Genomic DNA, 26,655 nt, shown 5'->3' with positions numbered 1-26,655 from the left:
GGTACTCTGGTTTTGTTCTTGTTTGTTTTTGATTATTCTTTTGAGGTTTGTTTTTTCCCTGCTGTTCTTACCACTTTGTGGATTTTCTTTGTATCTTGGTGGATATTCATTTTTTCTCTTGGCGTTACTTTTTGACGTTGTGGATTTATATTTTTTGCCTGAAGATTTTTCCCTTTATTAAACCACCATCTCTAGTACTGCTGTGTCTGCCTCATCTTCTGGGTTCTGCCGACTATTAGTGACTGTTTCTCACACCGGGTCCTGACAGAAACACAGAGCCATTAAAATGAACCCAGAGGCAGCCAGTACCCAGGATTGTTTCCCCATGCTGTCCCACCACGAGGGGACTGTCCAACGCCACGAAGCTGCTCTTATTCAGCAAGAGGCCTTAATGGCTAGACATTCTCAACTTCTGTCGGAGATGCTGACTTCCATAAAGCAGATTTCTGATCGTCTTTCCCCGGCAACCGCTTCTGCTCCAGTACATCAGATTCAAGTGCCTGTGGCAGTTAACCCTCTGGCTGAACCTCGTCTGCCGCCTCCCCAACGGTTCTCAGGTGATCCGAGTGTTTGTAAGGGGTTTTTCACCCAATGTTCTCTCTCCTTCGAGCTGCAACCCTCGTCGTTTCCCACCGACCGGTCCAAGATAGCATATATCATCACCCTGCTGTCGGAAAAAGCCCTAGCCTGGGCTACTGCTGTGTGGGATGCCCAAAGTCCCTGCTGTGCCAGCTACTCTACCTTTGCTGAAGAATTCAAGCGAGTGTTTCAAGGTCCTACCAGCGGCCCTGACTCAGCCAAACAGCTCCTGACTCTCCGCCAAGGTCGGCGCAGCGTGACGGACTATGCCATCCAGTTCCGCACGGTGGCAGCAGCGAGTGGCTGGAACGACGAGGCGCTCACAGTGTGCTTTTTGAAGGGTCTTTCCGACACCATCCAAGATGAACTGGCCACTCGGGAACCACCGGACAACCTCGAGTCCCTGATCAAGTTGGCCTCGCGCATAGACCAGCGTCTGAGAGAGAGAGAACTCAACCGTAGACCTTTCACCCTAGCTCCTATCGGTCCCAGCTCCGAGTCTCCACCTTTATCCTCGCTGGCTCCACCGGAACCCATGCAGGTTGGACGCATCTCCCAGGCTGAGAGAGACCGCCGGATGAGGGAGCGATGCTGTCTATATTGCGGCAAACCGGGCCATTTCCGCTCAGGCCTGGGAGGACTGTAACGGGAAACATAACCTCCTCCCATCCATCCAACTCCCGCCTGCTCATTCCAGTCACCCTTTCCTGGGACAACCACGAGCTTCCTCTTCAAGCCTTGGTAGACTCTGGAGCCGCAGGTAACTTCATGGATGGTGTCTGGGCGAAGGAGAATGGCGTTCCCTCTGAACCCCTAAGTGACCCCATAAGGGTTACTACGTTGGATGGAAGCCCTTTGGGATCTGGACTTGTCACTTGTGTCACTACCCCCTTGCGACTTTCAGTTTCCCAACACCAGGAAGTGATGAACTTTCATCTGATCTCCTGTTCCGAGTTCCCTCTCGTCCTTGGATACCCCTGGCTTCACAGCCATAACCCTCACATCGACTGGTCTGTGGGCACTATCAAGCAGTGGGGTCCTACGTGTCAAGCCACTTGTATCTTTCCGAGTTCCCCTCCCGAGTCTCTAGAATCCATCGACCTGTCCCGAGTTCCCGAGTGTTACCATGACCTCAAACCGGTATTTAGCAAACAGAGGGCCACCAGACTACCACCCCATAGACCTTACGATTGCCCCATCGACCTGTTTCCGGGCACCTGCCCCCCCAGAGGTCGGATCTTTTCCCTATCTCCTCCCGAACGAGCTGCTATGGATACCTACATCAAGGAAGCTCTGGCAGCAGGCCTCATGCGTCCATCTACCTCGCCGGCGGGGGCAGGGTTTTTCTTTGTGGCCAAAAAGACGGTGGATTACGTCCTTGCATCGACTACCGGGGACTCAATGCCATAACCGTCCGTAACCGCTACCCTCTACCCCTTATGGCCACAGCCTTTGAGCTGCTCCAGGAAGCAGTTGTCTTCACTAAGTTTGACCTGCGGAACGCATACCATCTTGTGCGGATCAGACCCGGTGACGAGTGGAAGACCGCTTTCAACACGCCTACTGGTCACTACGAATACTTGGTGATGCCCTTCGGCCTGACCAACGCCCCGGCTGTGTTCCAAGCGCTCATAAACGATGTGCTTAGGGATATGCTTAACATCTTTGTGTTTGTTTACTTGGATGACATCCTCATCTTTTCGAGCTCCCTTCAAGAACACACTAAGCATGTCAGACAAGTACTCAAACGCCTCCTAGACAGCCATTTGTACGTTAAGCCGGAAAAATGTGAATTCCATTCCTCCCGAGTACAATTCCTGGGATTTGTAGTGGAACCCGGTCGAGTCCAGATGGACCCCAGGAAGGTAGGGGCGGTAGCGGATTGGCCCACCCCCAAGTCCGTTAAGGAAGTTCAGCGTTTCCTGGGCTTCACTAACTTTTACCGCAAGTTCATCAAGAACTTCAGCTTGGTGGCAGCCCCTCTCTCAGCTTTAACCAAGGGTGGCAACGCAAGGTTTCTGTGGGGTAAAGAAGCTGAGACGGCCTTCCAAGGACTCAAGCAGCGCATCCTCTCTGCTCCCATCCTGACACTACCGATGGCGGAAGAACCTTTTGTGGTGGAGGTAGACGCATCAGAGGTTGGTGTTGGAGCTGTCCTGTCTCAGAGGGGTGAAGACAAGAGGCTTCACCCTTGCGCCTTCTTCTCTCACCGGCTTACCCCGGCCGAGAGGAACTACGATGTGGGGGATCGTGAACTCCTAGCGGTTAAGATGGCATTGAAGGAATGGAGACACTGGCTCGAGGGGGCTTCTCAACCGTTTCAAGTGCTTACGGACCACAAAAATCTGGAGTATATCCAGCAGGCGAAGCGGTTGAACTCCAGACAAGCTCGATGGTCTCTTTTCTTCAATCGATTCCAGTTTATCCTCACCTATAGACCCGGGTCGAAGAATCTCAAACCGGACGCCTTGTCACGAGTCTACGCTCCTGCCATTCGAGAAGATACTGACATGCCTGTCCTTCCTGCCGCTAAGATCGTGGCTCCGATCTTGTGGCAAGTTGAGGATACCGTGAAACGAGCTCAAGCCATCGAACCGGGTCCTGAAGGAGGTCCTGCCAATCGGTTGTTCCCAAGGCGGCGAGGTCCCAGGTCCTTCTGTGGGGGCACTCCTCTCGCCTCACCTGTCACCCGGGCGTAGGTCGTACCTTGGAGTTCATCCAGCGTAAGTTCTGGTGGCCCACCATAAAAGAAGACGTTGCCACTTTCGTCAAGGCCTGTCCCGTGTGCTGCCAGGGCAAATCTTCTCACCTCCGCCCTCAAGGACTCCTTCACCCTTTACCTATTCCCCACCGACCCTGGTCCCATATCTCGTTGGACTTTATTACTGGCCTTCCTCCGTCCCATGGTAATACTACTATCCTAGTCATCATCGACAGGTTTTCCAAGGCGGCCAGGTTCGTCCCCTTGACTAAATTACCTTCTGCCAAGGAAACGGCTGAGTTGGTGATTAACCATGTGTTCCGAGTCTTCGGCATTCCGCAAGATATGGTTTCCGACAGAGGTCCCCAGTTCGCCTCAAGGTTTTGGAAGGCCTTCTGCCAACTCATAGGGGCCACTGCCAGTCTTTCTTCAGGGTACCATCCGGAGTCCAACGGCCAAACCGAGAGGATGAATCAAGAGCTGGAAACCACCCTCAGATGTATGGTCTCCAACAACCCGTCCACATGGTCATCCATCTTTGTTTGGGCCGAGTACGCGCACAACACCTTGTGCTCCTCCTCCACTGGTATGTCCCCGCACGAGTGTCAGTTTGGCTATGCTCCGCTATTGTTCCCGGACCAGGAGGCAGAAGTCAGAGTGCCTTCAGCCTTGAGGTTCATCAGACGCTGTCGGCTTACGTGGAAGAAGGCCCGTCTTAATCTTCTGCGTTCCTCACAGCAGTACCAACGACAAGCCAACAGACGTCGCCGTCCCGGGCCTACCCTACGCCTCGGCCAGAGAGTATGGCTCTCGACTAAGAACTTACCGCTACGGGTGGAGTCTCGCAAGCTGTCCCAGAAATTCATCGGTCCCTTTAAGGTTGCCAGGAGAGTGAATCCCGTTACTTTTCGCCTGCACTTACCCAGATCCCTTAAGATTAATCCCACGTTTCACATTTCTTTATTAAAACCTGTTGTTTTTTCTCCCCTTATCCCGGCAGGCAGACCTCCCCCTCCGCCCCGTGTCATCGGAGGCCAGTCGGCTTATACCGTCCATCGGATACTGGATTCCCGCCGGGTGCAGCGGTCCTGGCAGTATCTGGTGGACTGGGAAGGCTACGGTCCCGAGGAGCGCTCCTGGGTTCCTGCCAAAGACATACTGGACCCTGACCTCATTCGTCAGTTCAGGGCCCTCCACCCTGAGAAGGCTGGTAGGAACGTCAGGAGCCGTTCCTAGGAGGGGGATTCTTTCAGGATTTGGCCAGGATTGTTTTGGTCACTAGATGCCCCCATTGCGCCTTTTTTGAACCTTTTGTTTTTCCCTTGGTCTAATTATTATTTGCACCTGTGCCTTATTTCTTTGTAGGTATTTAAACCCTTAGTGTTCCTCAGTTCTTTGCTCTGTGTTTGTATGTTAGCACCCAGCCCCAGCCATGCTGTTAACATGTATTTCTCCAGTTGGATTTTCCTGAGGTACTCTGGTTTTGTTCTTGTTTGTTTTTGATTATTCTTTTGAGGTTTGTTTTTTCCCTGCTGTTCTTACCACTTTGTGGATTTTCTTTGTATCTTGGTGGATATTCATTTTTTCTCTTGGCGTTACTTTTTGACGTTGTGGATTTATATTTTTTGCCTGAAAATGTTTCCCTTTATTAAACCACCATCTCTAGTACTGCTGTGTCTGCCTCATCTTCTGGGTTCTGCCGACTATTAGTGACTGTTTCTCACACCGGGTCCTGACACACCTGCATTGCTTGCTGTTTGGGGTTTTAGGCTGGGTTTCTGTACAGCACTTTCAGATATCAGCTGATGTAAGAAGGGCTATATAAATAAATTTGATTTGATGTAGCCTATGTAAAGAATTACTGCGATTCAAGATCATCACCTGACCAAATCAAAAAAATGTAATCAATAAATCTCATAAACAATTTGATAAACTTAGAATAGGGATTATTATCGTACACAATGTCCAACTCAAATTTCCCTATAAATATATTTGCATAATTGGGCGATCCCACAGCATTTAGGTAATGACATCATAATGTATTTGTAATGCTTGTGTTTATCTTTATTGGATTTTCATGTTTCCCCCACAGCTCCCCCTGCTGGGATCTCTTGATTGGGCTAATACTGACTGTAACTATGCCCAAATGTGAGGTATTGTTGTTATGACATTGATTGACATTGCCCTTAAACGCTTAAAAAGGGCTAATACCCGAAACGTTCATGCGGAAATGTCAATTTAAATGTATTTACCGGAGTGCTGTCCTATTTCTGTTCTTTGGATTATATATGAGGATACAGCACCCGATTTAAGTTGATATAAAGTGGAGTCGAGCATGTTTATCTTTTCAAACACTATTACACACAGAGGGAGTCCATGCAACTAATTATGTCACTTGTTAAGCACATTTTTACTCCTGAATTTATTTAGGCTTGCCATAACAAAGGGGTTGAATACTTGACTCAAGAAAGACATTTAAGCTTTATATTTTTTTATTAATTTGTAAACATGTCAAAAAAACTAATTTCACTTTGACATTATGGGGTATTGTGTGTAGGCCAGTGACACAAAATCTCAATTTAATCCATTTTAAATTCAAACTGTAACACAAAATTAGGAAAAAGTCATGGGATGCGATTACTTTTGTGTCCATCCTTAATTCATCGTTGAAAGTGGTCCGTTCTAGACTGCTCCATAACCTGCTGTTAAAGATGAGGTAATTCACAAATTAAGTAAACAATGTGTGTCATTTCTTGCACAAAATGAAGCAGTAAAACTACAGCTAGAAGTATTATTAAGTGTAATAACGTTTATTATTAACCTGGATGCAGAGAGTGACTAATTTAGAAATCTCGTGTTAGGACACCCCTACTTTCCCTCTGAGTTGTAATGTTCCCGGGTGCGCGTCTCCTGCCTGGCCCTCTTTGTCCGGCGGCGACAGTAGGCCGTGATTAATATGGCAAAATTTGCGTTTTTGTATGAATTATTATTTTAAGCTGTATCACAACATAAAGCATATACCATGTGAGGACTGGTATATCGGCAATGACACACCGGAGATGTTCATATTAACGGACTGCAGAGCAAGCAACGCCGGAGAAAGGGTATAGTTTGCTTCCCAATAATGCTAGCTAGCTTTTCGTAGCTAACTAACTCAAGTAGCTAACATTTTACTAGAGACCGGTTATTTTGTACCGCTTGCTATGAAGGCGAAACTGGTCAATTAACCAAATTGAATGTAGATTATTGATTATTATAAATCATAATCTACATGTTATCTATCACAAACATAGTAACTAGCTAGCGACTAACGTTACCCAAATGTGATAGCTAACTTTGCTATCCAGCTAGCTAGCCAACTATCTTAATTGCTAACTTTACTCATCTGTAACTAAGTTATTATTTTTAGAGGGAGGAGGGTAGTGTTATGCAACTTGCATTCTGGCAAACATTAGCCACAGTTTCATTCAGCCCGGCTCTTCATCTTGTGCAAGCTGGCTGCTGAAACTAACCCTGGCTAGCCACAGTTGTTGGCCACCGAACCCCGTGACAGTCAAAGCGTTGGGCGCAAGATATCTAGCTGTAAAACGAGTTTTGAATTGCAAGGGGATACACATTACCTACCTATATATCTATAGAAACCGTCCTCAAATCCAAAGACCGTGTATGACTCTACTTGCGAGTATTGCTCAGGTCCAAATTATCAAGACTATTCGTCATTAAAAAAAAATCTTACATGATATGAACGGTGAAATGTCACCGCACCGACAGTCATATTAATGGCTGCCGAATCGGGGAGGCTACTGGCGGGACAAGGCCAAGGAAAGCGAGGCAAAGGTAGGTATATGATAATTCATTCATCCATCCCCGTCTGTCTCAGATCAGAACTAACCATTAGTTACCACTGCTGCAAATGCACGTGTCTACACGACTGTAGACAGTTGTTCTGTCATGTAGTTTGTCTGACCTGCTATTCATGTTGGTATTAGCCTTGTATTAATTTAATTTCTACGTTCTCGTGATGTGTCCATTCTTCCCCGCTGTGTCTCATAATCAACCAAACCTGTCCCTCTGCTTGGTGATTTGTTGTGGCTGTTCAACACTCAAATTTAATCTAAGTTTATCGGTACATACACAGTTCAGATATTATAGCGGGTGTAGCTCTCGAAAATCCGTCTCCATATGTAGAGTTTTCAACCATTAAATTCGCCTCCATGTAAAACTACAATTGAGTCATTTAGCAGACGCTCTTGTCCAGAGTGATTTAGAGTTGTGAGTGCATACATATTCATTCGTACTGGTTCCCCGTGGGAATCAAACCCACAACCCTGACATTGCATGTGCCATGCTCTACCAACTGAGCCACACGGGACCAATTGTGATGCTGTGTTTTTTTAAAAGTCCCATACAGTCATTCAGATTCCCATGTATTCCCAGATTCCCTCGCTACTAGCCTTTTGAGTGACTAAAATATCACCAATAATATTTTTATGGGGTAGGAATTATCAACATTTTAGAAATGACTTTTTCTCTCGTGGCTTACTAGCAGGAAGTTTGAAAATACAGGCTGAGTAGGCAGGGAGGTTATATTCATCTAGTCACCTTTACTGACATGTCTTTGAAACGCCTATGTCAAGAAACTTGGATGCAGTGTTGCAGTAAAATCATCTCAAGCAAATTTGGTGATACACAAAGCAACTCGTCAATGGTGTAATTTTTATTTATTTATTCATCTCCCGATTGGCATGTCTCTTGTGATGCAGTTCACAGCAGCACTGATGGATGTGTTGACATGACAACTGTCAGAGTTTTGACCCCCCCCCCCCCCACTTTCTTGTTCCATGCTGTCTCAAGAACTAACTAGCTAACACCAGACGCAGATGAAAGGGAAGACATGTAAGTATCTTTGCCATAGATGAAGTCTAAACTTTTAATTGTATTTGCTGACAGCCTACAGTCCCAATTTTGGCACCAGTAGAGTAGCCATCTAGCTATATAAATCACGCCCCTCCGCAAACGCGCCTTCTCCGATGTTGGTTATAAGGTGGTACTTATTTCAATTGGGTAAGAGAATATGTTACCATTGGTGTATTAAAATGAGAGTTAGGGTGACATCCCCCTATCCCTTCAATAGTCCCGCCCCGTGAATCCATGTGGGAGGGGACCAACAACTTATGATAAAAACTTTATCAATGTAGAAGCAAAAGTCATGTTTCATACTTTAGACATATACTTTGATCTGGTTTCATCCGAATATCATCACATTTCATGAAAAACATAATTTTGACTGTTCATGACCTTTAACCTTTAGAGACGTCAGTCATCGTTTTCTAAACATATTTATCTTTCATGTCAGCGAGAAATAATAAAGACACTTACTGTAGCAGTTTTGCACAGATCTGCACTTCCTCCCCAATTAGCTTACACACGGGTGTTTGGAGCATGCTAGATGGCTAATTAGCTCAAGTGATGGCCTATGTCTTCCGTAAACAAGCGCTGTAACATGGAGATATGTGACTCGGTTCAGGAAACTAGGTGTATGTCGCGCGTCACTACTTAACAGAAGAGCCATTTGAACCCTTCATGTTTTTGTTGTTGATCTAAATGTTTTTTGGCAGAAATGCCTTCTTGGAACTTTCATGTGCCTTAACACTTGTATGCCATCTGTAAATATGAATCAAATTGTTAAATGACGAGCCTAGTTGGTTTAGAAAAATCTAGCAACCTTCCTGCTAGTGTAACAGTTTAACTTTACGGCGTCCCCTCGCCCCAACACGGGCGCGAACCAGGGACCCTCTGCACACATCAACAACAGTCACCCACGAAGCATCGTTACCCATCGCTCCACAAAAGCCGCGGCCCTTGCAGAGCAAGGGGCAACACTACTTCTAGGTTTCAGAGCAAGTGACGTAACTGATTGAAACGCTATTAGCGCGTACCCGCTAACTAGCTAGCCATTTCACATCCGTTACACTAGCCATGATTGGCTGAGATAATCAGTGGGCTGGACATGGGGAGAGATGAGTTTGGATTCGTCTGCTATGTAGCGCGCTTCTGTCTATAACATGAGCTGGTCAGTATGTGTAGGTAATCCTTTCTAACGCGGCTTTTTTTTAAATGTATCACGTAATAGAACTGTGTTGCTCTCCAGTTTCTGGAGGACTGAGTTTTGAGATCAGTGGAATTAGAGTATGATAGCTAAGGAGATGGAGAAAATTCAGGCGTTTGATTGCAAATATGCAGACAGAGTCGAAAAGAGAACACACAGAAAGAAGGTTGTTGTATAAAACACCTGTCTCCAGATAACATCTTCAAACTAAGGGAAACCATGGCATCCATGACAGAGAGGGTGAAGCGTCCATCCATGTATACAGGTAAGATAGTCTAGCTCGCTACATTTTCAGATATTACACGTTTCAAATTTTGTCAGTCGTTTTCATTTTCGAGATCGTGTACTGTTAGCTAGCTAACGTTAGGTGTATGATCTGTGTAGTTATTATTTGTATCTCAGAGCCATTTGCGTAACGTTATCCGTTGGGATTATGATTAATTGTTTAGCTAGCTAGCTACATGTCTAAACAAGACTCCACTATGCAAGTAACCGTTTCAATAGAATGTTCATGATGTCACTGCGACAACTGTCGATAGACGTAGCTGGTAAATTCGGTCTGGCTATCTACTCCGAATTCAGAGCACTCTCGTCAGTGTGCCAGAGCGCAGAATAACTGACGAATTTACAAATGCTCAACACCCGTTGAATATGGCCGGTGTCAGTTAAAGTTGTCAAAAAAGCATAATTCAATTGTTGCCAGCAGCACAGTTGCAGTCACCAATGCTCTGAATAACATAAAAACAGCCTAACCAGCTCTGCTAGGGCGAGTAAAATGGTCAGTGAGCTGTTCTCTCATTTGTGTCTCGAAGTAGCTAGCAAGCTAGCCAACGTTAGCCAGTTAGCTTGGGTGCTTGACTGCTGCTGTTAGGTTGGAAAGCTCGGATCAACCCTACTCCTCGGCCAGAGCGTCCAGTGTGCACTCAACACTCCAAGAGCAAAACACTCTGAGTTTACAAACGGACAATCTGACAACGCTCTGAGTTTATGAACGCCCAGAGCGCACTCTGAGGACACTCTGACACTCCAGATTAAATTTACAAACACACCCGTAGTATAAATCAGCCTTTAGTCTTGAAATCTTTGGTTGTTTAGTACAAGGCCTCACATGTGAATCCTTAAAGAGATGGGTGGAGCTAAGGCTTTAGATGGTGTGAACGATGCTGAATGGGTGTAGATAAAGAAGGACTGTTGAGTAGGGTCGCACATTTTGGGCAATATTTCCATGGGGAATATATGGGAATTAACGATAATATATGGGAATTAATGGAAATGTATGCAAATTAATATTAATACCATTTAAATGTAAATGTTTTTTGCATTGGATATATTTACCATATCATATGGAGACAAACCTTTTACCTTATCATAAGTAGACATAATTGCAAATGATTAAATCCTTCCAATAGAAATTAAAAAAAACTATTTAGTTACGAATTGAACTTTAATTAAATGAGTTGACTCTTCACATGGGAGGATTTCACTGAACAACAACAGAAAGGGAATATTGAATGATCCCCAATGATCCATCGCATCTCTAAAATGATAGTCTAGAAACCTAAGGCTTTGGTTGTCTTCCTCTCAGGCTTCCATGTCTTCTCCCTGGACCTCATCAATGTCCACCTCTTGAACATCAGACCTCATCTTCACTGTCACTTTCCAACCGTGTTGAGGATGGCTCGTTGTCAGGCTCAAAAAGCGTCAAATTTGCATCCATGACTGTGATATGGCCATTTTCTTGGAGACTACTTCACCTTCAGGAGACTGTCAAACATGATGACAACACCACCCCAACGGGTATTGCTGGGCAGCTTCAATGTGGTGCTCTTATTCTACTCACTTTGCTTGGTGAGGTAGATACCTAACCATTTCCCTGGCTCTCTTGTAGAGTGTATCCATTGTTTTCATTGCCATGATGTCCTTGAGGAGCAGATTCAATGCATGACTCCTCCACTTTGGACCATGCAGCCTTCATGTTTGCAGCATTGTCTGTCACCAATGCAAATACCTTCTGTGGTCCAAGGTCATTGATGACTGCCTTCAGCTCATCTGCAATGTAGAGACTGATGTGTCTGTTGTCCCTTGTGTCTGTGCTCTTGTAGAGTACTGGTTGGGGGGTGGAGATTTAATTATTCCTTGCCCAAGAACATTCGACCACCCATCAGAGATGATTGCAATACAGTCTGCTTTCTCTATAATTTGTTTGACCTTCACTTGAACTCTGAACTCTGCATCCAGCAAATGAGTAGATAAAGCATGTCTGGTTGGAGGGGTGTATGCTGGGCGAAGAACATTCAGAAATCTCTTCCAATACACATTGCCTGTGAGCATCAGAGGTTGAATATGTTGCATACAGTTTGAGCAAGACATTCATCAGCATTTTTCTGACTAAATTCCTCCATTGAGTCAAACTTCTGATTCCAGGAGGACCATGAACTGTTGCTGTAAGGTGTCTGATTCATAATTTTCACCTCGAATAGAAGTAGAGGGACTTTTGACAGAGGTTGCTTGTTGTGAGCACTGAGGGAACTTTATGCACTTTGCCAGATGATTCTGCATCTTTGTTGGATTCTTCAAATGATTTGGCACGGTATTTGCAAATGTACCCAGCTTTTCCTTCTACATTAGCTGCAGTGAAATGTCTCCACACATCATATAGTGCCTGTGGAATTTTCCTTTAACCTTTCTGAACCACCCATCCCGGATCCAGGATAATTGTCATCAGAAACGCTGACTAGCAAACCCTAGCCTAGCGCGAACGGTATATAATAAAATATAATTTCATGAAATCACAAGTGCAATATTGCAAAACACAGCTTAGCCTTTTGTTAATCCATCTGTCGTCTCAGATTTTGAAATTATGCTTTACAGCGCAAGCAATACTTGCATTTGTGTAAATTTATCGATCGCTCGACAAAACAATAAGAACACCTAGCGTCAGGTAACTTGGTCACGAAAATCAGAAAAGCAATCAAATTAATCGTTTACCTTTGATCTTCGGATGGTTTCACTCACGAGACTCCCAGTTAGACAGCAAATGTTCCTTTTGTTCCATAAAGATATTTTTATATCCAAATACCTCCGTTTGTTTGCTGCGTTATGCCCAGGAATCCACCGGAAAGAGCGTTCGCGACAATGCCGGAAAAAATTCCAAATTATATCCATAATGTCCACAGAAACATGTCAAACGTTGTTTATAATCCATCTTCAGGGTGTTTTTCAAATATCTATTCGATAATATATCAACCGGGACAGTTGGCTTTTCACTAGGACCGAGAGAAACAATGGCTGCCTTTCACTTTTGCGCAAAAATCACTCGGAGAGCCCCCACCTATCCACTTACGCAATGTGGTCGTTCACGCTCATCCTTCAAAATAAAAGCCTGAAACTATGTCTAAAGGCTGTTGACACCTTAGGGAAGACATAGAAAAAGAAGTCTGGTTGATATCCCTTTCAATGGGCAATAGGTATGCATGGGAACAGAGAGGTCTCAAAAAAAGGGCCACTTACTTCCTGGTTGGATTTTCCTCAGGTTTTAGCCTGCAATATCAGTTCTGTTTAACTCACAGACAAAATTTTTACAGTTTTGGAAACTTCAGAGTGTTTTCTATCCTAATCTGACTATTATATGCATATTCTAGTTTCGGGGGCTGAGGAATAGGCAGTTTCAAATGAAATGGGTACGCCTTTTTAGCCAAAAGCGAAAACTGCGCCCCCTAGTCTTAAGAAGTTTTAAAGATGAGAAAAAAGAGTAAAAAATCGATAAAAATCCATGTACAGATGAATAGTTAAGCAGTTAGATTAAACAACTCCTTTGTAAGATAAATGTTTTAAAATGAAACATGTAGGGAAACAGGTGAATTAACACTCCTCCGTTAGCAGGCAGCAAAAACTAACGAGCAGAAATTGTTAACAAGTTAGAAATGATTTAAACACACTTTGCTGTAGGCTACTATTTACTAGTTAACAAAAAATTATGTATGTCCTCATATAAAATATATCCACCCCACCCAGTATTGTAATCAAAACTTACCAGAAAGCATGTAGTCCTTGGCTCAGACAGTGTAGTAGTGTGGGCTCAATAGCGTCTCGCAAGTTCTTGAGAATCAGCTGCACATGTGATGGAAGAATGCACTGTGCATGCAGAGGGTTGCAATTCCATTGACTTGAGGATAGTTTAACCAAAATATGCCACCAGACCTAGATTTCCCTTATGTGTATCCCACAAAAAAGGTTCACATTTATAAGCTAACTTTTTTGATGAATTTAAGCAAAATTCCCGGGCTTAGCTTAACATGGAAAATTTCCGGGAAAATTATAGTAATTCAACGGAAAGTTTCCGACCCTTTGCAACCCTACTCTGGAGTAGTTGTACCAAAACATTCAAGACCCATTTTCTCAAGTGAGGTTACAAGTTTATCAACTTTCAAAGCAGAATTACTTTCATTGTTCCTCAACTGTACTGTATGATATACCATTTTCTAGCTCTGAGTCTCTTTTATCCAATGTAAAAAATAAAACAACTATTTCAAATGTTGCTACAAGATCGAGTCGGTCGGTCCCATATGGCCATGTGGGAACACTAACCCTATAAAATGGTGTTACATTTCTTTTTCATTTCTCGCTGATGTTTCTAAAACAGTACCACAAGTGATGTGTGTTTAATGTTTTCACGTTGAGATTCAGTGTTTCATATGTACATGGTTGCAGGTGTCATTTCAGGGTACAGTGACAATCTTAGGCTTTGAGCTCCAACATGCAGGACTAAGTGAAATTTAATAATTGAAATTGTAATAAAAAACAATAGAAATAGCACTATATATATAATACAACTGTTGCTGTGATGAACAAATACATGTCCATTGGGGTGGAGGCAGAGTATAACTGTTGAGGGTGTGTGGGGGAATGCTGGTTGAGAAAATGCTGAGTGTGCAAAGCTGTCATCAAGGCAGCTTTGTGGCTACTTTGAAAAATGGCTACTTTGAAAAATCTTAAATATAAAATATATTTTGATTTGTTTAACACTTTTGGTGACTACATGAATCCATGTGTTATTTTATAGTTTTGATGTCTTCACTATTATTTTACGATGTATAAAATAGTAAAAATAAAGAAAACCCTTGAATTAGTAGGTGTCCAAACTTTTGACTGGTACTAAACTCACGTCTCTTAAAGATAATTCGTACAAATCCAAATAACTTCACAGATCTTCAGTGTAAAGGGTTTAAACACTGTTTTCCATGCTTGTTCAATGAACCATAAACAATTAATGAACATGCACCTGTGGAACGGTCGTTAAGACACTAACAGCTTACAGACGGTAGGCAATTAAGGTCACAGTTAGGAAAACTTAGGACACTAAAGAGGCCTTTCTACTGACTCTGGAAAAACGCCAAAAGAAAGATGCCCAAGGGACCCTGCTCATCTGCGTAAAAGTGCCTTAAGCATGCTGCAAGGAGGCATGAGGACTGTAGATGTGGCCAGGGCAATAAATTGCAATGTCCGTACTGAGACGCTTAAGACAGGACGGACAGCTGATTGTCCTCGCAGTAGCAGACCACGTGTAACAACACCTGCACAGGTTTGGTACATCTGAACAGCTCACCTGCGGGACAGGTACAGGATGGCAACAACAACTGTCCGAGTTACACCAGGAACGCACTTCCTTTCGTCCTTCCTTCGCCTTCCTTTCGTCCTTCTTCCAAACCAAGTAATTCACCCGGAGATTGTAGCTCTTGGTCACCTTCTTGATTCTGCTCCGGTAGCTCTCCTTCTGCTTCTCCTGCGCCTTGTCGATGTTCAGTCTCACCTTGATTGATAACAGGAATAAATGCAATTGTATTACAAATACATTTCTTAAATATCTCTTGGGGGGCCAGAAAATAAATTAACAGCGGACAATCAGTTTTACCTGGTCAAAAACCTCCACATCCTTCTCAGTCCATGCCTGAAGGTGGTCCTCGAAGGAGTTCTGATCTGGTTTGACAACTTCCACCACATCAGGTGGGGTTTCAGTGATCTGAAAGTACATTATACATAAACGGCAATAGACAAACAACAACACAAAATCAATCACAAATTTGAAAGACTACAGTATATGCAATACTTGTATATACAATTTCATTGTTTACCTCAGTCAACAGCTGCGGCTCCCGTCCGTACTCGGTGGAGGCCTGGATGCTGCTGTTGTGTGCAAAGAGAATTACCTTCAGGTTGTTCTCCCACCTTTCCTGGTACCAATCAAGGGACTTGCCCATGGCATTCTTGAGGGTCTGGTTGTCCCATTCACCAAACCTGGAGGAGGGGGTACGAAAGCGATATCTAGTGAAAATGTAAGATCTTGAAATATGTCTTATGTACCATGGGAAAACAAATGGTAAAAAATCAAACAAACCATTGGTGGCAGAATATAACCTATAACATCCGTACCTTGTTCCAGCGTTCATGACCTCGGTCACTCAAAATTACCTCAGGAGAACCGTGGGTGTTGAAGATGTCCACCAATGCCTTGGAGGTGGCCTCGCCAGTCTTGTCCTTGATGGGTATCATACAAAGCGAAAATCAATTTTTGGTTCCAAGCACCCTTTTTAATTGGTTACAGAGGGGAATTTAGAGATAAGCACATACTCTTCCTTTACTGACCTTAATGGGTTTTGCCTCCATCCACTTGGTAAAGTGATCGGTCGCTGTCAGACACCAGCTGTTGACATTCCTGGATTTCGTGACAGGTCCGATGAGTTCCACTTCTAACAATTTAAAGTGTTAGGGAGAAGATTACTATATTCTTACCTGTATCTGTGTCATATAGTATGCAGATTTTCATATTTGTAAGGATACTGACACACACACGTTCTATAATATTAAACTCTGCTGTGGTCAAATAAAGAAACCATTACAAAACAACTTATCAGGACAAAATTTGAATTGAGACACTTACAGATCATGTGCCATGGTGAAACAATTTTGATGGGCTTCAACTCCGGTGCCATAGGCTAACCCTCTCAAACATCTGGCAGGCTAGACAGGGTAATGAACTTTAAGCAAAAAGTGACAAATTGAAACATTGTGTGCTCTCTGATATGACATTCATTGAAATTATAATATTTTAGATATAATAGAATGATAATCCAGCCGCTGTGTCAGATTTCAAAAAGGCTTTACGGCGAAAGCAAACCATGTGATTATCTGAGGACAGCGCACCATTAAATATATTTCAACCAGGCAGGTGCGACACAAAAGTCAGAAATAGCGATATAATAAAAGCCTTACCTTTTGATCTTCTGTTGGCACTCTAAAAGGTCCCAGTTACATCACAAATGGTCCTTTTGTTCGATAATGTCCTTTATATCCCTAAAAACTCAGTTTAGCTGGCGCGCTTCAGTCAATAATCCACCCAGTTTCCCTCCATCAAAATGCATACAAAATGAATCCCAAACATTACTAATAAACTTTTCCAAACAAGTCAAACACCGTTTATAATCAAACCTTAGGTACCCTAATACGTAAATAAATGATCAAATTTAAGACGGAGACTCGTTATTGTCTTTACCGGAGAAAAATACCAAAGAACGCGCTCTCTTCCACGCGCTTGGAAAGACTACAGCCAAAATGGGAGCCACCTAGAAAAACTACAATTTCTGGGTCATTTTTTCAAAAACCAGCCTGAAACTCTTTCTAAAGACTGTTGACATCTAGTGGAAGCCCTAGAAACTGCAATCTGGGAGGACTTCGCCTTATAATAAAAGTGATAGCCATTGAATTTTCTTTTTTTTTAATTGATAGTTGTCCTCTGGGTTTCGCCTCTCATATCAGGTCTGTTATACTTTATTGGCAGGGGGACACTATTTGGCATGACAGGCACCCCATGTTGAGAATTTGTGTCGAGTAGGTAATGTTTCCTACATTCACCACCTGGGGGCGGCCTGTCAGGAAGTCCAGGACCCAGTTGCATAGGGAGGAGTTCAGAGCTTTGTCATGTGCTTATTGGGCACTATGGTGTTGAAGGACGAGCTGTAGTCAATGAATAGCATCCTCACATATGCATTCCTTTTATCCAGGTGGGTAAGGGCAGTTCAATGGCAAATACGTGGTCCGTGGATCTGTCAGGGCGGTAGGCAAATTGGAGAGGGTCAAGTGTGTCGGGGAGGGAGGAGGTGATATGGTCTTTGACTAGCCTCTCGAAGCACTTCATGATGACGGAAATGAGTGCTACTGGTTAGTAGTCATTCAGTTCAGTAACTTTCCCTTTCTTGGGCACGGGGATGATAGTGGACATCTTGAAGCAGGTGGCTATAGTGGCACTGAGTTAGGGAGAGATAGAAAATGTTTGAGAACACAACAGCCAGCTGGTCTACACATGCTCTGAGGGCACGGCTAGGGATGCTGTCTGGGCTGGCAGCCTTGCGAGGGTTAACCCGTTTTTAATGACTTAAGTACACTATATATACACTGCTAAAAAAAATAAAGGGAACACTTAAACAACACAATGTAACTCCAAGTCAATCACACTTCTGTGAAATCAAACTGTCCACTTAGGAAGCAACACTGATTGACACTAAATTTCACATGCTGTTGTGCCAAGGGAATAGACAACAGGTGGAAATTATAGGCAATTAGCAAGACACCCCCAATAAATGAGTGGTTCTGCAGGTGGTGACCACAGACCACTTCTCAGTTCCTATGCTTCCTGGCTGATGTTTTGGTCACTTTTGAATGCTGGCGGTGCTTTCACTCTAGTGGTAGCATGAGACGGAGTCTACAACCCACACAAGTGGCTCAGGTAGTGCAGCTCATCCAGGATGGCACATCAATGCAAGCTGTGGCAAGAAGGTTTGCTGTGTCTGTCAGCGTAGTGTCCAGAGCATGGAGGCGCTACCAGGAGACAGGCCAGTACATCAGGAGACGTGGAGGAGGCCGTAGGAGGGCAACAACCCAGCAGCAGGACCGCTACCTCCGCCTTTGTGCAAGGAGGAGCAGGAGGAGCACTGCCAGAGCCCTGCAAAATGACCTCCAGCAGGCCACAAATGTGCATGTGTCTGCTCAAACGGTCAGAAACAGACTCCATGAGGGTGGTATGAGGGCCCGACGTCCACAGGTGGGGGTTGTGCTTACAGCCCAACACCGTGCAGGACGTTTGGCATTTGCCAGAGAACACCAAGATTGGCAAATTCGCCACTGGCGCCCTGTGCTCTTCACAGATGAAAGCAGGTTCACACTGAGCTTATGTGACAGAGTCTGGAGACACCGTGGAGAACGTTCTGCTGCCTGCAACATCCTCCAGCATGACCGGTTTGGCGGTGGGTCAGTCATGGTGTGGGGTGGCATTTCTTTGGGGGGCCGCACAGCCCTCCATGTGCTTGCCAGAGGTAGCCTGACTGCCATTAGGTACCGAGATGAGATCCTCAGACCCCTTGTGAGACCATATGCTGGTGCGGTTGGCCCTGGGTTCCTCCTAATGCAAGACAATGCTAGACCTCATGTGGCTGGAGTGTGTCAGCAGTTCCTGCAAGAGGAAGGCATTGATGCTATGGACTGGCCCGCCCGTTCCCCAGACCTGAATCCAATTGAGCACATCTGGGACATCATGTCTCGCTCCATCCACCAACGCCACGTTGCACCACAGACTATCCAGGAGTTGGCGGATGCTTTAGTCCAGGTCTGGGAGGAGATCCCTCAGGAGACCATCCGCCACCTCATCAGGAGCATGCCCAGGCGTTGTAGGGAGGTCATACAGGCACGTGGAGGCCACACACACTACTGAGCCTCATTTTGACTTGTTTTAAGGACATTACATCAAAGTTGGATCAGCCTGTAGTGTGGTTTTCCACTTTAATTTTGAGTGTGACTCCAAATCCAGACCTCCATGGGTTGATAAATTTGATTTCCATTGATAATTTGTGTGATTTTGTTGTCAGCACATTCAACTATGTAAAGAAAAAAGTATTTAATAAGAATATGTCATTCATTCAGATCTAGGATGTGTTATTTTAGTGTTCCCTTACTTTTGTACACTGCTCAAAAAAATAATGTGGACACCCCTTTTTGTGGATTCAGCTATTTTAGCCACACCCATTGCTGACGTGTATAAAATCGAGCACACAGGTATACAATCTCCATAAACAAACATTGGCTGTAATGACTTTCAACATGGCACCGTCATAGGATGCCACATTTCCAACAAGTCAGTTCGTAAAGTTCTGCCCTGCTAGAGTTGCCCCGGTCAACTGTAAGAGCTGTTATTGTGAAGTGGAAACATCTAGGAGCAACAACGGCTCAGCTGCGAAGTGGAAGCCACACAAGCTCACCAAACGGGACCGCTAAAGCGTGTAGTGCAATAAATCGTCTGTCCTTGGTTGCAACACTCACTACTGAGTTCCAAACTGCCCCTGGAAGCAACGTCAGCACAAGAACGGTTCGTCTGGAGCTTCATGAAATGGATTTCCATGGCAGAGCAGACGCACACAAGCCTAAGATCACCATGCGCAATGCCAAGCGTCGGCTGGTGTAAGGTTCGTCGCCATTGGACTCAGTAGCAGTGAAAACTCGTTCTCCGGAGGCAAAACAGCCCCAGAATAATGGTCTGGGGCTGTTTTGCATGGTTCGGGCTTGGCCTCTAAGTTCCAGGGAAGGGAAATCTTAACGCTACAGCATACAATGACATTCTAGAGGATTCCGTGCACAAAGCGAGGTCCATACAGAAATGGTTTGTCAAGATCGGTGTGGAAGAACTTGTCAGGGCTCTGTACAGGCCAGTCCTTAACCCCATCAAACGCCTTTGGGATGAATTGGAATGCCGACTGCAAGCCAGGCCTAATCGCCCGACCTCACTAATGCTCTTGTGGCTGAATGGAAGCAAGTCCCTGCAGAAATGTTCCAATATCTAGTGGAAAGCCTTCCCAGAAGAATGGAGGCTGTAATAGCAGCAAAGGGTGGACCAACTCCATATTAATGCCAATGATTTTGGAATAAGATGTTCATTGAGCAGGTGCCCACGTACATTTGGTCATGTAGTGTACGTCCTCAGTGGAGACTGTGACTGTGTAGCCCACTTTGTCATTGGGGGCTCTCAATGACAGCTCAGGTTCATTTGTACTTGAATCCTTGAGAAAAAGGTGTTTAGCTCATCCGGTAGGGTGGCGTTGATGACTGATGTGGCTGGCTTTTTGTAATCCGTGATCATTTCGAGCCCCTGCCACATACAACTTGTCTCCGACTCGCTGATTTGTCCCTCCACTTTGTCCCTATACTTGTTTCGCCATCTTGATTGATCTGATCGATCATATTTGGACTTTTTAACTAAACTATTGTCCCCGGTCACCTTGCCCTGTTTATAAGCAACATACAAAGCTGCTATCCATCCAAGGTTTTTGATTCGGGTAAGTTTTGAAAGCTACTATCGGTATTACGTCATCTATTCATTTTTTTTATAAATCCGGTTACTAAGTCTGCGTTTTCGTTAACGTTATCTCCAGAGGCGACCCGGAACTAATTACAGTCCACTTCATCAAAACAGTGGAGTGTGAATTCTGATGGTTGGATCTGACCTCCGGAACTTCCCTCTTGAGTCTTTGTTTGTAGGCGAAAGGAGGACGGAGAGGGCCATATCCATGTGGAAAAGGCAAGTAGCAGTGGTTAAGTAGAATTTACATGAGGTAGACAGTCAATGTGTTGGTAATAATTTGGTAGTACGCTTCTCAAATTACTTTTGAAAGTACCCCGCAACAATGAATGCTGCGTCTGGGAATGCGGTCTCCAGTTTGTTCAGGGTCCAATGAGATCTTTGATAGCCTTTTTGGTGTCTGCTTGGGGCGGGATGTACACAGCCATGACGATAATCCCGGAGAACTCTCTCGGTAAAATGGGCGACATTTGATTACCAAGTATTCCATATCGGGGGAGCAGAAGCTTGCAAGTTTCTGTACGTTTCCCCTGTCGCACCATGTGTTGGTTACAAAGCAGAGCCCACCACCCTTCCTCTTGCCAGAGATCTCGACATCTTTCACTCAAACTGTAAAACCTGCTGGTTGTATGTATATTCATTGGATGTCGGAGAAAAGTCTCAGAAAAACAGAGTATGTTGCAGGATCTGATGTCCCTTCTGGAAGGAGATCCTCGCTCTGAGTTCAAGTTTGTTCATTAATGATTGAACATTGGTGAGTAGCATGCTCGGTAATGGAGTACGGATCGCCTCGCATCTTAATCTCACTAAGACCCCGCTACGTCTGCCTCCCCGTCAGCATCTTTGCTTCCTGCTCATCGGTAGGACTCCCAAGCAGCTCGGCGCCTCGCCGAGTAAGATAATCCATTGTTCTGCCGTTTTCAGGGAATTTGGAGAGGTCGGGTGGATGGAGAGTACCCAGCAATTCGTATTCCAAAAATTCGAACCGGGTGTGTGCAATAATGCACGAAACAAACTGAAAATGAGAGGGAAGCACTAGTAGAAACCTGCAGTGTTTTATCTGGGCTCAAGGTGAGGCGCCATATAGATAATTCTTAGAGCAAGCGTCGGGGCTCTCAACCAAACTCCCCCGTTGAGATGATACTATCATCAATAGATGCTAAAGTAGTTAGCATCTATGAATGGGTGTCGCGGGTGCAGCGAAATGCTTATGTTATTAGCTCCTAACAATGCAGTAAAATATCAATCACGAATACAAATAAAATAAAATGTTGGAACCAATCTAACCCAAATAGCACTATAACAGTAATCCAAATGCAATCTTTATGTATGTACACAAATATATATTAATTTGAGATACTAAGTATGGTAAGTACAGCAGTAAATACAGTGCCTTCAGAAAGTATTCATACCCTTTGACTTAGTCCACATTTTGTTACAGCCTGATTTGAAAATGAAATGCTGAAATATATAATTTACATAAGTATTCACACCCCTGAGTGAATACTTTGTAGAAGCATCTTTGGCAGCAATTACAGCTTTGAGTCTTTCTGGGTAAGTCTTTAGACAGGGGTACTCAACTCTTACCCTAAGAGGTCCGGAGCCTGCTGGTTTTCTGTTCTACCTGATAATTAATTGCACGCACCTGGTGTCCCAGGCCTAAATCAGTCCCTGATTAGAGGGGAACAATAAAAAAAATGCAGTGGAACTGGCTTTGAGGTCCAGAGTTGAGTTTTGAGGGCTCTAGGAGTATTCCACACCTGGGTTGTGCACCATTTGCCCAAAATTATTTAAAATTATTCAAGCTCCGTCAAATTGTCATATATTTTCAAGTAGATTTAAGTCCAAACTGTAACTCTGCCACTCAGGAACACTCTTCTTGGTAAGCAACTCCAGTATAGATTTGGTTTTGAGGTTATTGTCCTGCTGAATAGTAAATTCATCTCCCAGTGTCTGGTGGAAAGAAGACTGAACCATGTTTTCCTCTATGATTTTGCCTGTGCTTAGCTCCATTGTGTTTATTTTTTTATCCTGAAAAACTCTCCAGTTATAATAATTTAAATCGTTCATTTTAGGATAGGGCTGAAACGATGTGGAAACGTTCAAGGGGTCTGAATACTTTGAATGCACTGTAAATATGCGGCGTGTATAAACAGTAACTAAAATGCAATGTACAGTAGAAGTATTAGCATGAGCTACGTGGGTTACAGGTGTTGGTATAAAAATAGATAATGTATGTTCATCTGTAAACTGGAAAGATAAGGCTAGAATGTCTCATGTCTCTCCTCTTCTCCTCTCCCTCTTCCCCTCTTTAGGTGGACAGATGAAGAGTCCAGAGAAGAGGAAGAGAAAATCCAACGCTCAGGTAACTACTGCCTTCAACACATTCCTCCATAATGTAAACATTTCGACGTGTTTGACTGGTGGCCTCTTCTGCGAGAAAGTTTTACTTGTGTGTTCACTTGTCCTTTTACTGGTCTTGTTATGATGGTTGCACATTTTAAGCATGGTCTAAACACCTCAAGTTAACATTTTACGTTGTAACATTGTAACATGACGACTTGTTACATCGATCAGTGGTTTCACTAGTTCAATCATTCTATACTCAAAAATCCATTATCTCCTCATCGTGTGTTTCAGGGGGCCGGTGGCGCGTTCTCCCACCTCTCTGAGTTTGCGCCCCCTCCTACCCCCATGGTGGATCACCTGGTTGCCTCCAACCCTTTTGATGATGACTTTTGCCCCCCGTCGCTGCCGTCCCGACCTGGTGGGGCTGGAGTTCCAGGAGGGGGTCCCTTTCTCCCGAGCCCCGGGGCAGGTGGAGGAGGGGTTCTATATGGGGGTGGAGGCAGGATAGGCCCCGGGGGCATGGGCTTCATGGGGGGCCCCGGGGGAGGCCCTGGAGGACCAGGACGGAGACCGCCCTTTGGCCCAGGACCACCCAACGCAGGACCGCACCACCAGCTGGGCTTTGGGGGGATGCCTGGCTTTGGGGGTGGAGGTGGCGGAGGAGGTTTCCCGGGACCCGGGGGTCCTTCGCAATTTAACATGCCCCCCAATTTCAGTCCGCCCATGCACCCGGGACCGGGGTTCAACCCTATGCTGTCCCCTGGTGGTATGGGGGGTCCTGGAGGAGGGCCACCACACCCTCGGTTTGGGATGCCCCCGCAGCAGCACGGACAGGGTGGGCACCCCTTCAACAGCCCCCCTTTGCCCGGTGGCGGAGGCCCCAGGGGACCCCCCCATGGCCCCATGAACCCCATGGGGGGCATGCCTGGTGGGATGAACATGATGGGGGGCATGGGCGTTGGCCCAGGAGGAAACATGGGAGGGATTCCAGGTTTACCCCCTCAAGGACAGTTCCCTCCCTCACAGGATGGGCCATACCCAGGCCTCAGCCCCCCGGGCCCAGGGAACGATGAGGGGAAGAACTTTGGCGGAGGTGGGCCCCAGTCTGGGCCTCCGCAGCAGCAGCCTAACTTAAACACCTCTGGTCCACCGGGTCCCAACAACACTCCCCCCGGGCCTCCCAACTCTGGCCCTCCCCAGCCTGGAGGAGGCTTCCCTGACCAGCAGCCCAACACACCCGGCCAGCCCCCCTCAGCACCGCCCCAGTCCAACCCCAACTCCTCCCCCACCGGCCCCCTCAACGGCTCCCAGCCCCTGCAGCCGCCACCCAATCAGCTGCAGGGGCCCAACTCTGCCAACGCCCCCTCCTCCAATAACCCGTCCCAACAGCAGTCAACTCCACCAAATTCTTCCCTTGGCTCCACCCTTTACAACCAGCAGAACAACGCTCCTGGTGGAGGCTCCATGCCAAACGCTCCCCCCAACTCTGCCCAGAACAACATGACCAACAACAGCAGTGGGGTTAACACCCCCGGCAGCAACCCCAACCCCCCTTCCAACTCCACCCCCAACACCCAGTCTCCGCTGCCCCCCGGCCCCGCTAACCCCTCCACTGGCCCAGGCTCCGGTCCAGGGAAGCTGGGCGGCCCGGGCATGGTGTTCCCCTGCGGCTTCTGCCTGTCGGAGGTGCACGACGACCAGGATGCGATCTTGTGTGAGGCGTCGTGCCAGCGCTGGTTCCACCGTGACTGCACGGGCCTGACGGAGCCAGCCTACGGTCTGCTGACCCGAGAGAGCTCTGCTGTCTGGGCCTGCGACTTCTGCCTCAAGACCAAGGAGATCCAAGCTGTGTATGTCCGCCAGGGCTTGGGCCAGCTGGTGGCTGCCAACGAGGGCTGAGGAATGGAAGGCGGCGGAGAATAGACTGGGAGGGAGGAAGGGGTGCAGGGGAAGAGGCATTGACTGCTCTGATCTCTCTTGGAATGGCTTTGGGCTGGGTTTCCCAAAAGAATCGTAGCACTAAGATCATCTTAATTCCATTGAAACTCAATGGACGAAAGATGATATAAGTGCTACAATGCTTTTGGGAAACCCAGCCCTTGTCTACCCGCCAGCTACTCACCCAACCTTATCTGACAAGCTTTTTACAATGCCTGATTACATCTCTTTATTACATACATAAACACACACTTACATGAAGCACTTTTAGTGACTCTTTTGGCCTGAACAACTGATTTCCCCCTACATGACAAATGTCCACTCCACATGAACCCCCCCAGACATCCGGCCTACCAACCAGCAAAGCACTGACACCAACACACTACCTCATACTTTGTGACTGACCGGCAAGGGCCCCTCGCACTGACACACTGACTGACTGACACCTGATGAGAGCGTGGTCACCACACGCAAACACACACACCCCTGGTTCTGACCCAGAGCAGATGAATCCAAAGGTGATCCAAACTGCCCCTCAATGTACTAGACTGTCCTCCCTCCGACACCTCCAGAGAGCGAATGAATGGCGCCACAGAAAAGTGTAGATATACAGCCTGAACATTTGCCCAAAACACGGCCTCTGTCGATCTTGGAATGCAGGAGAATCAACCAATGAACGAAAAAAAATAACTATATTATGTCTAGGTTCCATCAATGGACTCTTTTTTTTAATACATTGAATCAACCATTTTTTTATATATTTTTTTCACTGGACACGGAAGTTGTGATATCAGTGCTGTTTGGATGGTGTTGGCATAGCTACAAGTAGTAACGACATGGTCATATCCGATGTGTGTACAAGTCTTTGGGGTTGCATGTGAACCAATGCAGTAACTTTGTCCGATCTGTTTTTATTTGTAATTTGGTCTCTGCTAGAGGCCTCAAAGTAGACCAAATAACGGCGCAAAAAATATCAGTTTTCATATTACTGTCATGGCAGGTGTTTCTAATTTTTCTTAAAAATAAAAAATCTGTTCAATTTGCCTTTCTCAACTGTTCCCTTTGTACTGATATGTGCTGTGTAATAATGTGCTCTACTCTGGCGCCCTCTGGCAGGAACCTGAGGGACTGACCAGCAGCCCACACAGGTTGGGGGAAGGCACTAAACTCTGAAGTAGTAAATGTAATTGGTTTTGTACTCGTCCTCTTCAACAACAAAAAAATGTGTGGCTTTTGTTGCGTTAAACATGGGGATATGCTAAACCCACTAAAACAGATATGGTGCTATCCTAGTCTAGTTTGTTCAAATTGTCTAACGACAGTACCAGAGTTGTTTCTTACATTGTTAGCCCAGAAAATCTTAAGCGTTATTACATACAGCCAGGAAGAACTATTGGATATCAGAGCGACGTCAACTTAAAAGCACTATGATTTTCCCGAAGCAGATCCTTTGTCCGAACCACCCAGGGCATTTGAACTGATTCCAGAGATTTTTTTTAAGTACCTTTATTTAACTAGGCAAGTCAGTTAAGAACAAATTCGGCCTAGGAACAGTGGGTTAACTGCCTTGTTCAGTGGCAG

The 26,655-nt window shown here is 45.5% G+C and overlaps 1 protein-coding gene and 1 long non-coding RNA gene across 3 annotated transcripts; one reads left to right on the top strand and one right to left on the bottom strand.

Moving 5' to 3' along the window:
* Nucleotides 1-6,177: 6,177 nt before the first annotated feature.
* Nucleotides 6,178-26,118, top strand: LOC120027267 (pygopus homolog 2-like). 2 transcript variants are annotated; one of them, XM_038972184.1, is made up of 3 exons: nt 6,178-6,384; nt 23,103-23,152; nt 23,428-26,118. In XM_038972184.1, the coding sequence occupies exons 2-3, from the start codon at nt 23,111-23,113 to the stop codon at nt 25,033-25,035; spliced, it is 1,650 nt and encodes a 549-aa protein (XP_038828112.1). In that variant the 5' UTR covers nt 6,178-6,384; nt 23,103-23,110; the 3' UTR covers nt 25,036-26,118. The 2 variants fall into 2 exon arrangements, with proteins under 2 accessions (XP_038828112.1, XP_038828111.1); XM_038972183.1 differs by having other exon boundaries at nt 6,178-7,117.
* LOC120027269 lies at nt 14,906-16,129 on the bottom strand. The gene is made up of 4 exons (XR_005473274.1): nt 16,032-16,129; nt 15,819-15,923; nt 15,301-15,683; nt 14,906-15,198 (listed from the first exon to the last, which is right to left on the bottom strand). It is a non-coding gene; the product is annotated as an uncharacterized LOC120027269 (long non-coding RNA).
* Nucleotides 26,119-26,655: the final 537 nt, after the last annotated feature.

This window comes from Salvelinus namaycush, chromosome 32 (genome assembly GCF_016432855.1).
Source record: "Salvelinus namaycush isolate Seneca chromosome 32, SaNama_1.0, whole genome shotgun sequence".
NCBI lineage: Eukaryota > Metazoa > Chordata > Actinopteri > Salmoniformes > Salmonidae > Salvelinus > Salvelinus namaycush.
Note: the sequence above shows the minus strand (reverse complement) of the source record. Positions and strands in the feature narration are given on the sequence as shown.